Below are 22,901 nucleotides of genomic sequence, written 5' to 3'. Positions count from 1 at the left end.
ATATGATTAGTAAATATTTTCTCCCATTCTGCAAATATATGATTAACAAATGTTTTCTCTGATTCTGTGGGTTGTCTTTTCACTTTCTGGGTGATGTCCTTTGAAGCACAAAAGCTTCAGCGTTTTTAAAGTTCCATTTATCTATTCTTTTTCTTTTTGGTTTTTGTGATTTGGTGTCATATCTAAAAAAACACTGCTTAATCAAACATCATGAACATTTTCACCTATAGTTTCTTCAAGGATTTTTATAGTTTTAGCTCTTATATTTAGGTCTTTGATTCATTTTGAATTACATATGATATGATTTAGGCATTTTCCTTCATTCCTTTGCATGGGAATATCCAGTCATCCTAGCATTATTCCTTGAAAATACTATTCTTTCCTCCACTGAATGATCCAGACTACCTTGTCAAAAATCAACTGACTATAAACAGGAGAGTTAGTACCTGAACTCTCAATTCTATTTCATTGATCCATATGTCCATCCTTATGCCAGTATCATATTGTCTTGATTGTTGTTGCTTTGTCATAAATTTTTATATTAATGAAAGTTTAATATTTTTCATCTATATGTAACCCCCAACAAATAGTTCAATAAATATAGGGCACTCAATATAGGACTGACTTTTGAAGCTCTTAACATTTTTAGAGGGTCATATATGGGTCACTAACCATACATAGCTTATGAAGAGAAACACTGGGAATAATGAATCTTTGAGGAGAAAATGCAAGTATCTTTCAATGCAGCTTTAACAGTTGCTTCATCTATTGCAAAGAGCTAAAATTTCAGCAATAATTAATTTGACAGTGACCCATTAATAACAGTCCTAACTGATTTCATGAAGATCAGTTCTGTAAACCTTTCCTATGGCTGAGAAAAGTCAACAGTGAATCCTGAGTGAATAGAGCAAGGTGAGCAGAGCAAAGCAGTGGGATACACACATCCTTCTGTTAGTCTGCCACCTGAAAACAACCCCAGGGCTTACAGAAGCATCTCACTATCAACTGTAGTTTCAGCAAGATCTCATTTACCTGAGGAATAAGCTGCTGGGGCAAACTGTGTTATCAACTGGGCAGAAGTCTATGGAACAGACACCCTTCCAAAGCCTGCCAGATGATAAATAGGACATTTGGAGCATTCTATTACATCATCCTTTTATCCAATCAAGCTCAAAAACATTAAGAAATAGTCATATATGCTCTATAATCAAGCAAACTGGAGAAGGATCTTGGGCAAGATATAATGTAGTAGATAGAAAAAGAGATGAAAATTAATGATCTCTAGCTGGGATGACAAAGATGGTGATGGCTTTTATTGAGTTCTTATTATATAACAATCACTAAGAAAAATGCTTAAGAAACAGCTTCCCAATTAATCTCTACAACAACCCAATTGGGAAGGACTATTATTATCTCAATTTTGCAGATGATTAAATTGAAGCTCACATGAATTAAAGTAACATGTCCAAGGCCACACAGAAAGTAAACACAGGAGATGGGATTTATTGCCGGACTCCAACAACAAAGCTCAAGTTCTTGACCACTGTGTTTTCTTTCTTACATGTCCCCCGAGACTTATATCCTGAGAAAAATCAACAAACAGACCTTATCTGCAACAATTCTCTCCATTCTCTCTTACCTCCCTTGATGCAAAATAAAATCATTTTCTTTTTTTTTTTTTTTCCTTTAAGGTTTTAGTTCAGCGGTACATGTGCAGGATGTGCAGGTTTGTCACATAGGTAAATCTGTGCCATGGTGGTTTCCTGCACAGATCATCCCATCACCTAGGTATTAGGTGCAGCATCCATTAGCTATTCTTCCTGATATTCTCCATCTCTCCATCCCTCCTCCACCCCTCCCCCAACGGACCTCCGTGTGTGTTGTTCCCCAACATGTGTCCGTGTGTTCTCATCATTGGGCTCCCACTGATAAGTGAGAACATGTGGTGTTTGGTTTTCTATTCTTGTGTTAGTTTGCTGAGCATAATGGCTTTGAACTCCATCCATGTCCTTGCAAAGGACGTGATCTTGTTCCTTTTTATGGCTGCACACTATTCCATGGTGTATACTTACCACATTTTCTTTATCCAGTCTATCATTGATGGGCATTTAGGTTGATTCCACGTCTTTGCTATTGTGAATAGTGCTGCAGTGAACATATACGTGCATGTATCTTTATAACAGAAGGATTTATATTCCTTTGGGTATATAACCAGTAATTCAATTGCTGGGTCAAATGGTGTTTCTGCCTCTAGGTCTTTGAAGAATCACCACACTGTCTCACACAATGGTTGAATTTATACTCCCACTCAACAGTGTAAAAGCATTCCTTTTTTTCTCCATAATCTTGCCAGCATCTGCTGTTTTTTGACTTTTTAATAATAGCCATTCTGACTGGTGTGAGATGGTATTTCATCATGGTTTTAATTTGCTTTTCTCTAATGATCAGTGATCCTGAGCTTTTTTTCATGTTCCTTGACCACATGTATGTCTTATTTTGAGAAGTGTCTGTCCACGTCTTTGGCCCACTTTTCAATGTTTTTTTTTTTTTCTTGTAAATTTGGTTAAGTTCCTTGTTGACTCTGGATATTAGACCTTTGTCAGATGGTTAGTTTGCATAATTTTTCTCCCATTTTGTAGGTTGTCTGTTCACTCTGATGGTAGTTTCATTTGCTGTGCAGAAGCTCCTTAGTTTAATTAGATCCCATTTGTCAATTTTTGCTTTTGTTGCGTGACTTTCAGCATCTTCATCGTGAAATCTTTGCCCATGCCTATGTCCTGAATGGTATTGCCTAGATTTTCTTCTAGGGTTTTTACAGTTTGGGGTTTTACATTTTAGTCTTTAATCCATCTTGAGTTAACTTTTGCATATGGTGTAAGGAAGAGGTACAGTTTCCATTTTCTGCATACAGCTAGCCAGCACTCCCAGCACCATTTATTAAATAGAGAGTCCTTTCCCTATTGCCTGTTGTTGTCAAGTTTGCTAAAGACCAGATGGTTGTAGGTGTGCAGTCTTATTTCTCAGTTCTCTACTCTGTTTCATTGGTCTATGTGTCTGTTTTTGTACCAGTACTATGCTGTTTTGGTGACTGTAGCCTTATAGCATAGTTTGCAGTCTGGCAGTGTGATGTCTCCAGCTTTGTTCTTTTTGCTTAGAATTATCTTGGCTATTCAGGTTCTGTTTTGGTTCCATTTGAATTTTTAAAAAGTTTTTTTCTAACAAACAGAAAGCAATAGCATCAACATCAACAAAAAGGATATCCATACCAAAACCCCATCTGTAGGTCACCAGCATCAAAGACCAAAGGTAGATAAAACCACAAAGACGGGGAGAAACCAGAGCAGAAAAGCTGAAAATTCTAAAAACCAGAGAGCCCTTTCTACTCCGAAGGATCATAGCTCCTCGCCAGCAATGGAACAAAGCAGGATGGAGAATGACTTTGATGAGCTGACAGCAGTAGGCTTCAGAAAGTTGGTAATGACAAACTTCTCCAAGCTACAGGAGGATGTTTGAACCCATTGCAAGGAAGCTAAAAATCTTGAAAAAAGATTAGATGAATGGCTAACTAGAATAAACAGTGTAGAGAAGACCTTAAATGACCTGATGGAGCTGAAAACCATGGCATGAGAACTATGTGACGCATGCAGAAGCTTCTGTAGCCGATTCAATCAAGTGGAAGAAAGGGTATCAGTGATTGAAGATAGAGAAAAAAGAGAAAAGAAATGAACAAAGCCTCCAAGAAATATGGGACTATGTGAAAAGACGAAATCTACGTTTGATTGGTGTACCTGAAAACGACAAGAATGGAAGCGAGCTAGAAAACACTCTTCAGGATATTATCCAGGACTTCCCCAACCTAGCAAGGCAGGCCAACATTCAAATTCAGGAAATACAGAGAACACCACAAAGATACTCCTCGAGAAGAGCAACCCCAAGAAACATAATTGTGAGATTCACCAAAACTGAAATGAAAGAAAAAATGCTAAGGGCAGCCAGAGAGAAAGGTCAGGTTACCCACAAAGGGAAGCCCATCAGACTAACAGCTGATCTCTCGGCAGAAACCCTACAATTCAGAAGAGAGTAGGGGCCAATATTCAACTTTCTTAAAGAAAAGAATTTTCAACTCAGAATTTCATATCCAGCCAAACTAAGCTTCATAAATGAAGGACAACTAAAATCCTTTACAGACAAGCAAATGCTGAGAGATTTTGTCACCACCAGGCCTGCCTGACAACAGCTCCTGACGGAAGCACTAAACATGGAAAGGAACAACTGGTACCAGCCACCATGAAAACATGCCAAATAGTAAAGACCATCGATGCTATGAAGAAACTGCATCACTTAACAGGCAAAATAACCAGTGAACATCATAATGACAGGATCAAATTCACACATAAGAATATGAACCTTAACTATAAATGGGCTAAATGCCCCAATAAAAAGACACAAACTGGCAAACTGGATAAAGAGTCAAGACCCATCAGTGTGCTGTATCCAGGAGACCCATCTCACATGCAGAGACACACATAGGCTCAAAATAAAGGGATGGAGGAAGATCTACCAAGCAAATGGAAAGCAAAAAAAAAAAAAAAGCAGCGGTTGCAATCCTAGCCTCTGATAAAACAGACTTTAAACCAACAAAGATCAAAAGAGACAAAGAAGGCCATCACATAATGGTAAAGGGATCAATTCAACAAGAAGAGCTAACTATACTAAATATATATGCACCCAACACATGAGCACTCAGATTCAAAAAGCAAGTCCTTAGAGACCTACAAAGAGACTTAGACTCCCACACAATAACAATGGGGAGACTTTAACACCGCACTATCAATATTAGAGAGATCAGTGAGACAGAAGGTTAACAAGGATATCCAGGATCAGAACTCAGCTCTGCAACAAGCAGACCTAATAGACATCTTCATAACTCTTTACCCAAAATCAATAGAATATACATTATTCTCGGCATCACATCACACTTATTCTAAAATTAACCACATAATTGGAAGTAAAGCACTCCTCAGCAAATGTAAAAGAACAGAAATCACCACAAACTGTCTCTCAGACCACAGTGCAATCAAATTAGAACTCAGGATTAAGAAACTCACTCAAAACCACACAACTACATGGAAATTGAACAACTTGCATCTGAATGACTACTTGGTAAATAACGAAATGAAGGCAGGAACAAAGATGGTCTTTGAAACCAATGAGAACAAAGACACAATGTACCAGAACCTGTGGGACACATTTAAAGCAGTGTGTAGACGGAAATTTATAGCACTAAATGCCCACAAGAGAAATCAGCAAAGATCTAAAATCGACACCCTAACATCACAATTAAAAGAACTAGAGAAGCAAGACCAAACAAATTCAAAAGCTAGCAGAACGCAAGAAACAACTAAGATCAGGGAAGAACTGAAAGAGATAAGAGACACAAAAAACCCTTCAAAAAATCAATGAATCCAGGAGCTAGTTTTTTGAAAAGATCAACAAAATTGATAGACTGCTAGCAAGACTAATAAAGAAAAGAGAGAAGAATCAAATAGCTGCAATAAAAAATAATAAAGGGGATATCACCACTGATCCCACACAAATACAAACCACCATGAGAGAATACTATAAACACCTCTATGCAAACGAACTAGGAAACCTAGAAGAAATGGATAAATTCCTGGACACATACACTCTCCCAAGACTAAACCAGGAAGAAGCTGAATCTCTGAATAGACCAACAACAGGCTCTGAAATTGAGGCAGTAATTAATAGCCTACCAACCAAAAAAAGTCCAGGACGAGATGGATTCATAGCCAAATTCTACCAGAGGTAGAAAGAGGAGCTGGTACCGTTCCTTCTGAAACTATTCCAATCAATAGAAAAAGAGGGAATCCTCCCTAACTCATTTTATGAGGCCAACATCATCCTGATACCAAAGTCTAGCAGAGACACAATAAAAAAAGAGAATTTTAGACCAATATTCCTGATGAACATTGATGTGAAAATCCTCAATAAAATACTGGCAAATCAAATCCAGCAGCACATCAAAAAGCTTATCCACTATGATCAAGTCTGCTTCATCCCTGGGATGCAAGGCTGGTTCAACATACGCAAATCAATAAACATAATCCATCACATAAACAGAACCAACGACAAAAATGACATGATTATCTCCATAGATGCAGAAAAGGTCTTCAACAAAATTCAACAGCCCTTCATGCTAAACACTCTCAGTAAACTAGGTATTGATGTAATGTATCTAAAAATAATAAGAGCTATTTATGACAAACCCACAGCCAATATCATACTGAACGGGCAAAAACTGGAAGCATTTCCTTTGAAAACCAGCACAAGACAAGGGTGCCCTCTCTCACCACTCCTATTCAACATAGTGTTGGAAGTTCTGGCCAGGGCAATCAGGCAAGAGAAAGAAATAAAGGGTATTCAATCAGGAAATGAGGAAGTCAAATTGTCCCTGTTTGCACATGACATGATTGTATACTTAGAAAACCCCATTTTCTCAGCCCAAAATCTCCTTAAGCTGATAAGCAACTTCCGCAAAGTCTCAGGACACAAAATCATGTGCAAAAATCACAAGCATTCCCATACAATATTAATAAACAGAGTGCCAAATCATGAGTGAACTCCCATTCACAGTTGCTACAAAGAGAATAAAATACCTAGGAATCCAATGTACAAAGGATCTGAAGGACCTCTTCAAGCAGAACTACAAACCACTGCTAAACGAAATAAAAGAGGACACAAACAAATGGAAGAACATTCCATGCTCATGGATAGAAGAATCAATATCGTGAAAATTTCCATACTGTCAAAAGTAATTTGTAGATTCAATGCCATCCTCATCAAGCTACCAATGACTTTCTTCACAGAATTGGAAAAAACTGCTTTAAACTTCATATGGAACCAAAAAATAGCCCTCATTGCCAAGACAGTCCTAACCAAAAAGAACAAAGCTGGAGGCATCATGCTACCTGACTTCAAACTATACTACAAGGCTACAGTAACCAAAACAGCATGGTACTGGTACCAAAACAGATAGTCCAATGGAACAGAAAAGAGCCCTCAGAAATAACACCACACATCTACAACCATCTGATCTTTGACAAACCTGACAAAAACAAGCAATGGGGAAAGGATTCCCTATTTAATAAATGGTGCTGGGAAAACTGGCTAGCCATATGTAGAAAGCTGAAACTGGATCCCTTCCTTACACCTATACAAAAATTAATTCAAGATGGATTAAAGACTTACATGTTAGACCTAAAACCATAAAAACCCTAGAAGAAAACCTAGGCAATACCATTCAGGACATAGGCGTGGGTAAGGACTTCATGTCTAAAACACCAAAAGCAATGGCAACAAAAGCCAAAATTGACAAATGGGATCTAATTAAACTAAAGAGCTTCTGCACAGCAAAAGAAACTACCATCAGAGTGAACACGCAACCTACAGAATGGGAGAAAATTTTTGCAATCTACCCATCTGACAAAGGGCTAATATCCAAAATCTACAAAGAACTTAAACAAATTTACAAGAAAAAATCAAACAACCACATCAAAACGTGGGCAAAGGATATGAACAGACACTTTTCAAAAGAAGACATTTATGCAGCCAACAGACACATGAAAAAATGCTCATCAACGGCCATCACAGAAATGCAAATCAAAACCAAAATAAGATACCATCTCACACCAGTTAGAATGGCCATCATTAAAAAGTCAGGAAACAACAGGTGCTGGAGAGGATGTGGAGAAATAGGAACACTTTTACACTGTTAGTGGAACTGTAAACTAGTTCAACCATTGTGGAAGTCAGTGTAGTGATTCCTCAAGGATCTAGAACTAGAAATACCATTTGACCCAGCCATCCCATTACTGGGGATATACCCAAAGGATTATAAATCATGCTGCTATAAAGACACATGCACACGTATGTTTACTGTGGCACTATTCACAATAGCAAAGACTTGGAACCAACCCAAATGTCCATCAATGATAGACTGGATTAAGAAAATGTGGCACACATACACCACGGAATACTATGCAGCCATAAAAAATGATGAGTTCATGTCCTTTGTAGGGACATGGATGAAGCTGGAAACCATCATTCTCAGCAAACTATCGCAAGAACAAAAAACCAAATACGGCATGTTCTCACTCATAGGTGGGAATTGAACAATGAGAACACTTGGACACAGGGTGGGAAACATCACACATCGGGGCCTGTCATGGGGGGATGGGGGAGGGATAGCATTAGGAGAAATACCTCATCTAAATGACGAGTTAATGCGTGCAGCAAACCAACACAGCACATGTATACATATGTAACAAACCTGCACGTTGTGCACATGTACCCTAGAACTTAAAGCAAAAAAAAAAAAAAAATAGTTTTCTTTTCTAATTCTGGTTAGAGTGTCAATGGTAGTTTAATAGGAATAGCATTGAATCTATTAATTACTTTGGACAATATGGCCATTTTCACAATATTGATTCTTCCCATCCACGAGCATAGACTGTTTCTTCATTTGTTGTAAAGCACTTTCCCAAAGATGTGCAAAATAGTTGCTCTGTGGTTTAGGGTTTACTGGCCCATCTTTTCCCTCTCCCCACAAAGCCACCACTCAAATTTAACACACATTTGATTAATCTGATTCAGAATCAGCCTTATATTAAAAGTCAGGCCATAACAGAAAAATAGGGGGACAGAAAGCAAGACTCATTAAGAAGGATTAGACTAGTTGGGAAGACGGGATGACTCAGGTATTAGACACTGCTATGTTGAATCATCCTCTTCTATAAATGTTTGGGTTCCCTGGACAGTGAGTTAAGTGCATAGATATAAATTGCTGACTGACCCAGTCTAAGAATTTTCTAAAGGGTGGATGGCAAATAAATGAACAGCTCTGAGGCCTTAACTTGGCTTTCTAGCAAGGATTCCATCAGAAAAATCATCTGGATTTAAGAGAAGAAGTTATCAGGAAGAAATTTAAGAATCAGGAAGCTATACTGTTTTAAGAAAACAGATATCCTGTTTTAACAGGAAGCTAGGCTTTCCTCATCCAATGAAAAACAGCTTAATATGGCATCAAGCTTATACCCTCTCCTGTTTCTGTCAAACTCAGAGGATACTTGAGGTTTTCTGGCTGTGTCCACTGAAAAGAGGAGTGGGGATTGCAAGAAGGCTCACAGAGGGCAGCAGGAGGCTAAGTAGAGTTTCACTCTCATGTAGGCTAATGAATGATAATGAATCAATTAAATAACACAATTTCTGAAGTACCTGACAGTTCTAATAGTCTCTGATTCTGTCAGAGGACCTCAGTATGATCAGTTTATGTTTATAAAGTTAAACATAGTAAGGGATTGGAAGCATACTGGGTGAAATTAACTACTCCAACTAGAACTTCCAGTACAATGTTGAATAGAAGTGATGTAAGCAGACATTCTTGTCTTATTGTTGATTTTGGGGGAAAGTATCTAGTCTTTTATCATCAACTATGATGATAATTGTGAGTTTTTCATAACTATGATTTATCAAGTTGAGTAAGCTCCCTTCTATTCCTAGTTTGTTGTGTGTTTTTATTATGAAAGGGTATTGGATTTTGTAAAAAATTTTTTTTCACTTATTGAGATAATCATATGACTTAAAAAATTCTACCGATACGGTGCTTTACATTAATCGATTTTCAGATGTTAAACCAACCTTGCATTTCTGGGTAATCCCATGTGGCCATACTGTATAATTCTTTCTATGTTGCTGGATTCAGTTTGCTAGCATTTTGTTGAGGATTGTTGCATCCATATTGTCCAGAGGTATTAGTCTGCAGTTTTCATTTTTTATGTTTTATTGAATGGCACTTCAAACCCTTTGCCAAAAAAGACTAAGCATAACAAATTTCACTAAAATACCATTTCTTCTATGTCATACCATTCATTCAAGTCTATAAACTTTGGTTCCCAACTGCTCATGATAAAATACACACTTCTTAGCGTATCTTCCATTATTTCCCTGCACAGTTCCTTCACTCTAGAAAGATTAATTTTTTTCACTGTCCTACCAAAAAATCCTAATGCTTAGAAACCTCCATGTCTTTATTCATGCTATTTCTCCATGTTGAAACTATTTTTTATTGATGGCAAACTTAATGTATACTCCCCTACTGCTTCTCTTCTCTAACAACCAACATCTTTAATCTAAATGAAGTTTAGGCTTGTAAGAAAGATTAAATCAGTTACAGAAAATGTAAAGCTATATAATCTCTGCACACGAGTAGGTGTCTTTATATTTTGAGGTAGTTCCAAATATTTATTATTGTCTGTCTTCCCTACTAAATATATGCGCATTAGACATGAAAGCAGAAATGTTACCTCTTTTGTTTAATGCTGTCACCCTAGTATCCATAATAGTATCTGACACATAGGAGGCATTCAATATTTATTGAATAAATAAATAGGCTACTCTTTTCTATGTATTCCACTTATCCATGAAGCTAGATCATTGATCACCTGGCCTAAAGCCTTCTCTTTCTTCCCTGGACTCACAAGTCTAATTTTCCATAGAGTATATTTAATACTTTTCATATACTGCTCTGAGTTCTTAGTTATCATTCCATTTGTCTATGTTTTACTTCCCAAGCAGATTATAAAAGCCTAGAGGGCAGAGACCATAGTGTATTTATTTTTCAAACCTCTGTCAGACTGTAGCCAGTGTATCTGGCATATAGTAAGCTCTCAATAAACAATGCCTAATAAGACTAGTGTAGACAGTTTACTAGAGCCTGAGGAAAACTTAATGCATTACTGGATTTCTGGCAAAGAAATCTATAGGGATAAACATCATCAGGGCTGAAAATTTTAAAATTTTATTGTCTTCTTGATGTCTTACATCTACTTTGAGGCAACTGTGGTGTTTTTCTGTCTCAGTACAAGCTTGTTTTTCAGGAGAAAATTACATTAATTTTAACACTGACAAGTCCTAACTAAAACTGTGACAGATGTGAGAGTTCAATGTACCTAAGAAATCCTTCCCTTGGAGAAGACAGGCAGTAAAATACTTAATATCTTTTCCAGGCCTAGATTTTAAGAAATTTGAGGTATTCCGTCACAGCCCCTCTTGTCCCTTTAAGGCTCTGCTTGAATCCATATTTTATTGGAGCCTGTGTTTATTGCCTGGTTACAAGTAGTCTATCCAGGTGCCTCTGAAAGGAAACAAAATACTCAGCATAGCAACACCAATAGGAGGTCACCCTATACACATCGTCCAAAATTCCCATCTCCTTTCCTAAATACAGAAATATGTAGCCTCTGATCTGGCTTTTTCCATTCATGACTACCTCAAGATAGTAAGCGGCAAGACAGACCAGAAAATCAACATACTCCTTCATGCCAGTCTCAGTTTCCTCTCTCAAACCCCCCTTTACCCACATACATTTTGGTTATTCATTTCCTCTATATCCTTCGTCTTACCTGAAATTCTATTCCAGAAGACATCTGTTATTACGCTGCCACACATTTAAAGTCCCTTTCCTTCTTCTTTACCTTCAAGTTCCTATTTCTAATTATTCTGACAATCCTTAGTTTGGTCAAGAATGTCTCAGAGAATTTTTCACTTTCTACTAAAAGATAAGAATTTCTACGCCTAAAATGAAGCACAACTACAAAATTATTATTTCTAAGTTAAAACAGTAAAATATCACCCCAAACAACCTCTACCATCACTTCATATGGCATAAGCTCAATGAAGTTCATAGCAAAAAAGCCCAATGCATTATTTTCTATTTCATAAAAAAATTTTAAATATCCAAGTAGATATTAGCCAGACAACATTTTTCTATACTATTATACTTTTTAATGTAGTAAATAATAATACTTAATATTTTAGAATGATAGAATAAAGATACCGGTCAATTTACTAATTTATATTAATAGAAGAACACATTATTTTATTGTTCCCTAGATTTTCTCTAACATTCTTTACACCAACCTCAAATCACAATCTTCTCTCATCTGGCTCTTTTATGACAAGTGTGGAGCAGGTCTAGAGAACTAACAGTCCCAGAACAGAGAAGGCAGAAAAAGAACTTCAGGAAAAATGGCTCTGGGGGGGAAAGCAGAGGTGATGCTTTTTGATAAGTTTTACAGTGTGAAAAATTAAATTGCGAGGAATTATGGTAGAGCCACTGATGGGAATGGGGTGTGGGTTAGTGAGAGGGAAGACACAGAGATTTTTAAAAAACTGAGTAAATAGAAAATGTGGCAATGAGGGGCCAGGCACAGTGGCTCACGCCTGTAATCCCAGAACTTTGGGAGGCCAAGGCGGGAGGATCACGAGGTCAGGAGATCGAGACCACCCTGGTTAACACGGTGAAACCCTGTCTCTCCTAAAAATACAAAAAATTAACTGGGCGTGGTGGTGGGTGCCTGTAGTCCCAGCTACTCGGGAGGCTGAGGCAGGAGAATGGCGTGAACCCAGGAGGCGGAGCTTGTAGTGAGCCGAGATTGCTCCACTGCACTCCAGCCTGGCAGACAGAGTGAGACTCCGTCTCAAAACAAAAACAAAAAACAAAAAAAACGAAAAAAAGAAAATGTGGCAATGAGTAACTCCAATAGTATAATGACAGGAAATATTATCACACTACATTAATTCACTAAGCAATGAATAATATTTATGTCATCTTTATAAAGAAAACAATTGAGATTGACAAAAAAGAATATGATATAAGAATACTGGGAAGATGGAAGTGTAGAAAGGAAGTGCAGAAGAGATAGAACGCTTATTTACAACAAATAGCAAGTGAATACGGTAATAGTGAATCAAGATATGATAGTCCATTCAGGTTATTTAGAAATATGGAAATAAATACTTGAAGAAACAGCTTATAAAGAGTGGCTGACTGTTGGGCAGGATGAGGTGAGGGTATCAGGGATTGATGCTACTTTGATGTATTTCATTAGCAAAATTTGGTTGTTAAAATTCATTTACTAATTTAATAAAAATAAAACCATATTATAATAAATAAACTAATGCCCATGATTATATAATTGGGCCTTTATGAGACTAAGACTATCTTGTAAGAAGGTAAAGAACCTTCTGAAGGGTAAACCAATTGTGTCAACCACAGTCCTGTTAAACACTGGTTAAGAAATCAAGGCTGAGTAGTGGAGCTCTGTTTTGGGAGTGAACTTAGAATTGTAAATTTGGCTTTGGCTGTTAAGGTATCCAAAAGGTTGACTCTCACCTCACGTAAAAGGCAAGGAACTAACATGTAAGAATCCCAGATAACGTGCCTGTTGTACTAGTCCTCTAGAGCCAGATGTCACGGAAACATGAAATATAGAATGGGATGGTGAACTATGTAGCAAGCTAGATAAGGAAGGACATGTACTTTGTAATATGGAATGCATTTTGATTTTTGAATATTAAATTTCTGTTTCTTTTATGTAATTTCTCAGCCTATCATAACACAGGTTGAGTATCCTTAATCGGAAAATTCAAAATCCAGAATGCTCCAAAATCTGAAATTTTTTTAGTATTAACATGACATGACTCTCAAAGAAAATGCTCAGTGAAGCATTTCAAATTTTGAGTTTTCAGATAGGGGACTCAACCAGTATGTATAGAGAAATAAGGTTCATTTAAAGGCAGAAACCAAATATTCTGGGAGCTAGAAATCATGGAAATTATAGTACTTGAAGGGGACACTGAAAATCTAATACTACAAATACAGGCCCATTGGTCTAGTGGCCTCACCCCATCTAAAACACATTCTTCAGAGCAAAAATATTGGAACATTTTTGTTTAACGTGGGAGACAATTTTCCTAATCCATCATCCAGTCACTTTGGCTGTGAACTGGTAAATTTCATTACGTGTTAGTTGTCTTTTTAATTAAAATTAATATTAAATATTGGTTCTGGCAAGAATCCTCAGATTACTCTATGGTTTTCACTTCTAGTTCCAAAGATATGCCCATTTTTTCCCCTTTGTTTATTGAACAGATGTTTCCTCCACTAATACATAATCCCTCTATCATATTACACTTTTTTTTTGAGACAGGGTCTCATTTTGTTACCTGGTTGGAGTGCAATGGTGTGATCTCGGCTCACTGCAGCCTCGACCTCCCAGGTTCAAGTGATCCTCCTGCCTCAGCCCTGCAAGTAGCAGAGACTAAAGGCACGTGCTGTGCCACCATGCCTGCCTAATTTGTGTGTGTGTGTGTGTGTGTGTTTGTTTTTGTAGAGATGCGGTTTTGTCATGTTGCCCAGGCTGGTCTTGAACTCCTAAGCTCAAGCGATCTGCCCACACCTTGGTCTCCCAAGTGATATTATTCTTGATTATTCTTGAATAATTTTTAATCTTCCTTTTATTTTTTTGAGACAGGGTCTCTTGCTCTGTTACCCATGCTGGAGTGGAGTGGCACCATCACAGCTCACTTCAGCCTCGACCTCTGGGGCTCAAGTGATCCTCCCACCTCAGCCTCCCGAGTAGCTGGGACTACAGGCACACACCACCACATGCAACTAATTTTTAAATTTTTTTTGTAGAAATGGGGTCTCACTATCCTGCCCAGGCTGATTGTGAACTCCTGGGCTCAAGCAATCCGCCCACTTCAGCCTCCCAGTGTTGGACTTAACAGGCGTGAGCCACTACGCACCCAGCCAAAATTAATCTTTCAAATAAATATTGCCAAAGGTTGTCTGAAAATGGTAACACCTTCAAAAAATATGCTACATTAGGCGAGGCATGGTGGCTCACGCCTGTAATCCCAGCAGTTTGGGAGGCCAAGGCAGATGGATCCCTTGAGGACAGGAGTTCAACACCAGCATGGGCAATATGGTGAAACCTCATCTCTACTAAACAAAAGAAAAGAAAAGAAACATATATATATTTAATGTTATATATATATTAATTATACATAATTAAATATACGTAATTTCTTCTTATAGAACTATGTTTCATCAACATACTATCAGATGGTGGACTTAGAACAGATTTTGACATTTACTGGTCTATAATTCACAGGGTGCCTTCTAAAAAACCTGATAAATGGGATTCTTATTATTAATCCATAATTCCTATGAAATAGTAGTTGTTTATAATATCAGGATTATATTATATATACTAACATATATATCTTCCTCCATTTTCCCAATAACTTAGCTAGGTTTAATTTTCCTATTTTTCTTTTGTTCTCAAAAGGAGCTTTTAAAAAAATTGCTGGCTGGGCACAGTAGCTCACGCCTGTAATCTCAGCACTTTGGGAGGCTGAGGGGGCCGGATCACCTGAGGTTGGGAGTTCAAGACAAGCCTGGCCGACATTGTGAAATCACGTCCCTACTAAAAATACAAAAATTAGCTGGGTATGGTGACACACACCTGTAATCCCAGCAACCCGGGACACTGAGGCAGGAGAATCGCTTGAACCCAGGAGGTGGAGGTTGCAGTGAGCTAAGATGGCACTCTAGCCTGGGCAACAGAGTGAGACTCCACGTTAAAAAAAAAAGAAAGAAAGAAAGGCCAGGCGTGGTGTCTCACGCCTGTAATCCCCGCACTTTGGGAGGCCGAGGAGGGCGGATCAAGAGGTCACAAGTTGGAGACCAGCCTGGCCAACATGGTGAAACCCTGTCTCTACTAAAAATACAAAAAAAATTAGCTGGGCATGGTGGCAGGCACCTGTAATCCTAGCTACGCAGGAGACTGAGGCAGGAGAATCGTTTGAACCTGAGAGGTGGATGTTACAGTGAGCTGAGATCACACTACTGCACTCCAGCCCAGGCAACAGTACAAGACTCCATCTCAAAAAAAAAAAAAAAAAAAATTTTGGTAGTGTGGTCGTGAAACCACACTAAAGGCAGTCAACTAGCCCTTTCAAAACATACCCTTGACTTATTACAGAGTATTCTATGTAACTAAAATGTCTTTATATTCATACACTATCAGATATGAGTTCTGCTAATAATTTAAAAATTGAATCATATTCTTCCAGTGCACTGTAGGTCTTTTCTAAAATACTGAAAGTTTTACAGATATGTCCCACCAGGGTTGGGAAAAGGTCCAAACAGTCCTTTCTCATTATATAGCCTGTATTTTTTAACTGTGACATATATACATAACATAAAATTTACCATTTTAACCATTTAAAAATGTTCATGTCATCTGTACCTGTAATATGATCTCTAGGAAGAAACACATAGCCACAGATATCTTTTTAAAGCAGAAGAAAACAATGCCTATCTAGTTTATGGAATTGTCAGTAATGATTCAACATTCAGGGAAGGATAGTAACTCCGAGTATCCCTTTATTTACTGAAATTGATCCCCGTAAGAGGCATTAAAAGTATGTAGATAAATAGTTAATAACCAATTTGCTAAGTTATGTGAATCCTAAAACAATCAGTGATCTGAGAGATTTCTTTGACAGGAGACATTCATAAAATTGGCACAAATAATATAGGAATGTAATTTACTTTTATCCAACTCAACTTGCTTCAGAGGCCTCATCGAAAATGCATGGGGAAATATTTTTTAATTTGCTTATTTTCATGTCATATAATTACATTTTTATGGATTCCCTAATGTATATTTAAAAAGTCAATATTTTGGACAACATGTAGTTCTAAAGTCCTTTTACAACAGATATTGAATAAATAGATATGGCTAGAAAAGGATGATTACATTAGAAAATCTCCATTTACAAAAGATAAAAGATTTATCATTTTAAAATAATTTTTTTTAAAATAAAGAAGACTGAAAGAATAATGTCACAGTTATAATACACAATCTGTGGCAGAACAGAAACAGCGCTGACTTGAGACCTAAATTCCTCTTCATTTCCTACCTTCTTACTAAACAGAACTTAAAGCCTTCTTTACCACTCATGACAAAAATAAAAGCCACATCTTTTTCATATATAAACAATTTGTTCACCTGAGTTTTTATACAATATTTATTCTAAGTGCAGAATGTTAGAGAAATGTGGAAACAAAATGCAAAGAAAATATATCTTGAGAAGAATCTAACAAATAGCTTTCTTTGTTTCTTGCTGACACACTTTGTGGTTACAATACAGGCTTCCAATGAACACCGGATCAAAATTAAAATTCGAGGCAGGCATTCAACTTTTATGACTGTGCCCATTCATTTCCCACTGAGCATGGGAAACAAATGCTTTAGAAGTTATTTATTGAAGATATTCCCATAGTACTCTTAGAAAGTTCACTTCCAAGAGGCCTTATTACTGTAATGTATCCGAGTAAATGAAAGCTCTACCAGGATTCTCACATCATACTTTAGAATTTCAGCAGGCTAATAAAATTATGTATATAACAGAGGTTCCTCTGAGGTCAGTCCACAGCAATTTTGCAAAGGTACATGATAAATAAGAGGAATAGAGACCAAACAAATTTCTAAAATAAAGAATATCAATCCAAAATGATTTATGACTATATTTTGAATAAAGTTAAATACAGAATAATTAAGCAGAAAGCAGTCAGCTTAATTATAGTTTTCCTACTGTGAATGTAAACTTGGAACAAATGCAGTAAGCCTGATCAAAATCAGGTAACAGTTACCTCTGCAGTCTTGTTTGATGGTTCCAGTCCAGTCATATTTGCTACTATTAACTGATGTAAGAGTTGAACTTGAGCCACACTTAGGAAGAAGTCCAGGTTTGTGGTTATATTCACTTCTAAGGAATGGCCACACACTAAAATCTCCTGAAGCAAAAACGGTAGAATACAGATAAAGAAACATGACAACTTTCAGATGATAATTTATCATTCTTACTTATTTGACCTCCACTACTTTGGTGACATTTCCTAGGACTCAAGTTCATACATTAAGGAGAAGAGCAAAAACGGTGAGCACAGCCACTTGACACAATTTAACAGACAAATTTCATATTTATGAGGGCGTGCTGTGTGTTGGGCCTTGTGCTAGATATACACAACTAACAATAAGAAGTCTTCACCTTTTCATACCTATTTGACTTTTCCATACCTCAAACTATTATTATTGTTTTCAATATGTAGCAACAATGAAATTGTGTAGCATAATCTTGTTCATGAATTCAAACCAACAAATATTTACTATTTCCTCAGTACTAGGTATGACAGTAGAGTCCTAGGAATATCACAAAGAATAATGTTGGCCTTGAAGGGCAACCTGCTCTTGAGGAAGTTATAATCTAGTTGGGCAGACAGATGTAAACAGACAATTGTAGGCAGGCAATTATAACTGCTAAGAGCCACAGTATGAATATTCTCCAAAGGATATACTCTAAATAATTGATCAGAAAACAGAGTGTTGAAGCTAAAGATAGCTAGACTAATTAATTTCACTTCTTTAAACTGCTAAAATCTTGGCAGCATTGGGTAGATGTCCATAACTTAACTGGTGCTGTTCTGCAAAACCTAGTCACTTGAACATTTATCACTGGAAAACCATTCAGACAAGGAAAACAGAACAAAACAAAAAAACAATCCAATAGTTTCACTTAATAAGTCCTGCCTCTTGTCATGATGGGCATGTGGACAATGTTCAAATGCTTGGAAATGTCCAACAGATCTTCTCCTTATAGTATCATCCAGAGGAATGGATTTAAGGAGACTATGACTAGTCCAAATGCAAATGAGACAGCTTAGAGCAGCTTTTAATAAAGCCATAAAGAATAGCATGTCTGAAATACTTATCCTTTTTTTTTTTTGGTTAAATAATTTTTTCCTTCACAAGTTCTCTGTATTCATTCACTCTAGGTAGAATTCTTATTCTATTCCTCAAGTATTGACAAAAAGGGAAAAAAGTATACCAATTCAGGATTTAAAAAAAATAGTCACCATAACATTACCCAAGAGCACAAAAACTTGTACTAAAAATAACTTGGCTCTATTGGTGGCATACATCCTGTTAAAACTTGCAAATAATTGATCTTATACTAGTAGATTAAATAGTATGAATGCAATTGGTAGAATCAGCAGCTAATAACATAAAAACAAGGATAATTGTCATTTTTATAGAACTTTAGCTTTTCAGATTCCTCTTATAATTATTTTTTCTATTGATCAGTTTGAACCTTATAACAATCTAGAGGGCAACAAGAGTAGTTATATATGAGGCAACTAAGGTATGCATAACAATCTGGGTAGCTTGATTAGCTCCTCTATGCCTCAGTTTTGTCATCTACAAAATAGGGATATCCGGAGTAGCAAATAAGATTATTATGAGGATTAAATGAGTTATTACAAGGAAAGCAATAACTGAAGAGTACTAAAAAGTGCTCCATAAATGTTAGCTATGATAGTAGCCATTATTATTAATGAGCTAATTTGAAGTCCTATGGGCTGAAACTGTGGCAATCCCTAACATACAAAGAGGAAAAGTTCCATTATTTAGACTAAAATAAAATCAAAATTATGTTCTAACCTCAGTATGAAAATTTTCTGGAGAAATTACTTTGGTGAAAATGACAGCAGGTGCTCCAGTTATTCGGACAGAAAAATCTGTCAAAATGGGGGTCAAAAGTGCTCTCCTTTCTTGATGCCGCTGTATGCTAAAAGATAGAGTAAAAGATTATTAGCCATTTCATCATTTTCAAAGACAATTTTCATTAAATTTGTACAAATCTTTGTACTACAAACATGTATGGCAAAATTACATTATTATTATGAGAGTGCCTATTTGCATATTTTACAGTCATCGTTTCTTAACTTCAATTCCATAAGATTTATAAAAGATGAAAACATTTTGACAAATTCAGGTATAATTAAGCAATTTCATATTGATATAATCCCAGGGCTTTTTAACAAATTAATTTTTAAATTTTTACTTCTTTTTATTCTTGCAAATAGTTTCATATCACTTCTGTTACCACCAATAATCTTACTATTTTTGGAATAATTTTTAATTTCCTATTTTTAATATCTGACCTTCCATTTGATAACTGCTGTCTTGCTGACCTCATTAGGGTCATGAGCATATCCTTTTAATCTTTGAATTCTTTTCTTTTTAAGGTCTGAGAACAATGTTAATTCATTTTTTTTTTTTAAAACAAGGTCTTGCTCTGTCACCTAGGCTGGAGTGCAGTGGTGTGATCATGGCTCACTGTAGCCTCAATCTCTTGGGCTCAACTGATCCTCCCACATTGGCCTCCTGAGTAGCTGGGACCACAGGAATGTGCCACCATGCCTGGCTAATTTATTTTTATTTTTTTGTAGAGACAGAGTCTCCTCACGTTGCCCAGGCTAGTCTTGAACTCCTAGGCTCAAGCAATTCTCCTGCCTAGGACTCTCAAAGTGCTGGGATTACAAGTGTTGAGCCACCATGCCCAGCTGTTAAGGTTTTTGTGTGAGATATTAAATGCTTCCTGAAAACAATCCTGTATGTAAGTAGGGACTGTTAATAGTCCCATTATTATCTGTAAGGAAATGAAGTTCAAGTACTGGGCTAAGGCTACACAATGAGAAAAAAAGTTCCAGAATTGGACCTGGAGGGTAAGTTGACACCAAAACAGCTTTTGGCCTCTATTTTAGTTCTTCTTTATATATTCCCAGCTTTGGTCAGTTATTTAGCAGAATATTTTTACCTGAAATTTAAAATTATTAATAATTTCACAATCCAGCATATAAACAGAATCAAAGACAAAAACCACATGATTATCTCAATAGATGCAGAAAAGGCCTTTGACAAAATTCAACAGCTCTTCATGATAAAAACTCTCAATAAATTAGGTATTGATGGGACGTTTCTCAAAATAATAAGGGCTATTTAAGACAAACCCACAGCCAATATCATACTGAATGGGCAAAAACTGGAAGCATTCCCTTTGAAAACTGGCACAAGACAGGGATGCCCTCTCTCTCCACTCCTATTCAACATAGTGTTGGAAGTTCTGGACAGGGCAATCAGGCAGGAGAAAGAAATAAAGGGTATTCAATTAGGAAAAGAGGAAGTCAAATTGTCCCTGTTTGCACATGACATGACTGTATATTTAGAAAACCCCATCATCTCAGCCCAAAATTTCCTTAAGCTGATAAGCAACTTCAGCAAAGTCTCAGGATACAAAAACAATGTGCAAAAATCACAAGCATTCTTATACACCAATCACAGACAAACAGAGAGCCAAATCATGAGTGAACTCCCACTCACAATTGCTTCAAAGAGAATAAAATACCTAGGAATCTAACTTACAAGGGATGTGAAGGACCTCTTCAAGGAGAACTACAAACCACTGTTCAACGAAAGAAAAGAGGATACAAACAAATGAAAGAACATTCCATGCTCTTGGGTAGGAAGAATCAATATCGTGAAAATGGCCATACTGCCAAAGGTAATTTATAGATTCAATGCCATCCCCATTAAGCTACCAATGACTTTCTTCACAGAATTGGAAAAAACTGCTTTAAACTTCATATGGAACCAAAAAAGAGCCCTCATTGCCAAGGCAATCCTAAGGCAAAAGAACAAAGCTGGAGGCATCATGCTACCTGACTTCAAACTATACTACAAGGCTATAGTAACCAAAACAGCATGGTACTGGTACCAAAACAGAGATATAGACCAATGGAACAGAACAGAGCCCTCAGAAATAATATCACACATCTACAACCATCTGATCTTTGACAAACTTGACAAAAACAAGAAATGGAGAAAGGATTCTCTATTTAATAAATGGTGCTGGGAAAACTGGCTAGCCATATGTAGAAAGCTGAAACTGGATCCCTTCCTTACATCTTATACAAAAATTAATTCAAGATGGATTAAAGACTTACATGTTAGACCTAAAACCATAAAAACACTAGAAGAAAACCTAGGCAATACCATTCAGGACACAGGCATGGGCAAGGACTTCATGTCTAAAACACCAAAAGCAATAGCAACAAAAGCCAAAATTGACAAATGGGATCTAATTAAACTAAAGAGCTTCTGCACAGCAAAAGAGACTACCATCAGAGTGAACAGGCAACCTACAAAATGGGAGAACATTTTTGCAATCTACTCATCTGACAAAGGGCTAATATCCAGAATCTACAATGAACTCAAACAAATTTACAAGAAAAAAACAACCCCATCAAAAAGTGGGCGAAGGATATGAACAGACACTTCTTGAAAGGAGACATTTATGCAGCCAAAAGACACATGAAAAAATGCTCATCATCACTGGCCATCAGAGAAATGCAAATCAAAACCTCGATGAGATACCATCTCACACCAGTTAGAATGGCAATCATTAAAAAGCCAGGAAACAACAGGTGCTGGAGAGGATGTGGAGAAATAAGAACACTTTTACACTGTTGGTGGGACTGTAAACTAGTTCAACCATTGTGGAAGTCAGTGTGGCGATTCCTCAAGGATCTAGAACTAGAAATACCATTTGACCCAGCCATCCCATTACTGGGGATATACCCAAAGGATTATAAATCATGCTACTATAAAGACACATGCACACATATGTTTATTGCGGCACTTCACAATAGCAAAGACTTGGAACCAACCCAAATGTCCATCAATGATAAACTGGATTAAGAAAATGTGGCACACATGCACCATGGAATACTATGTAGCCATAAAAAATGATGAGTTCATGTCCTTTGTAGGGACATGGATGAAGCTGGAAACCATCATTCTCAGCAAACTATCGCAAGAACAAAAAACCAAACACCGCATGTTCTCACTTATAGGTGGGAACTGAACAACAAGAACACTTGGACACAGGGTAGGGAACATTACACAGTGGGGCCTATTGTGGGGTGGGGGGAAGGAAAGCATTAGGAGATATACCCAATGTAAATGACGAGTTAATGGGTGCAGCAAACCAACATGGCACATGTATACATATGTAACAAACCTGCACATTGTGCACATCTACCCTAAAACTTAAAGTATAATAATAAA

General features: G+C 37.0%; 1 protein-coding gene across 1 annotated transcript in view; it reads right to left on the bottom strand.

Moving 5' to 3' along the window:
• Window positions 1–22,901, bottom strand: part of VPS13B (vacuolar protein sorting 13 homolog B) — a 915,321-nt gene that overhangs the window by 304,154 nt on the left and 588,266 nt on the right. Inside the window, exons 32-33 of the mRNA XM_032760928.2 lie at window positions 19,434–19,560; window positions 17,585–17,728 (exon numbers count right to left, since the gene is read on the bottom strand). Coding sequence (XP_032616819.1) covers window positions 17,585–17,728; window positions 19,434–19,560 — 271 coding nt within the window. The remainder of the gene's footprint in view (window positions 1–17,584; window positions 17,729–19,433; window positions 19,561–22,901) is intronic.

Source organism: Hylobates moloch, unplaced genomic scaffold (assembly GCF_009828535.3).
Source record: "Hylobates moloch isolate HMO894 unplaced genomic scaffold, HMol_V3 SCAFFOLD_9, whole genome shotgun sequence".
NCBI lineage: Eukaryota > Metazoa > Chordata > Mammalia > Primates > Hylobatidae > Hylobates > Hylobates moloch.
The sequence above is the reverse complement of the archived record's forward strand: the minus strand, read 5'-3'. Positions and strand labels throughout refer to the sequence as shown.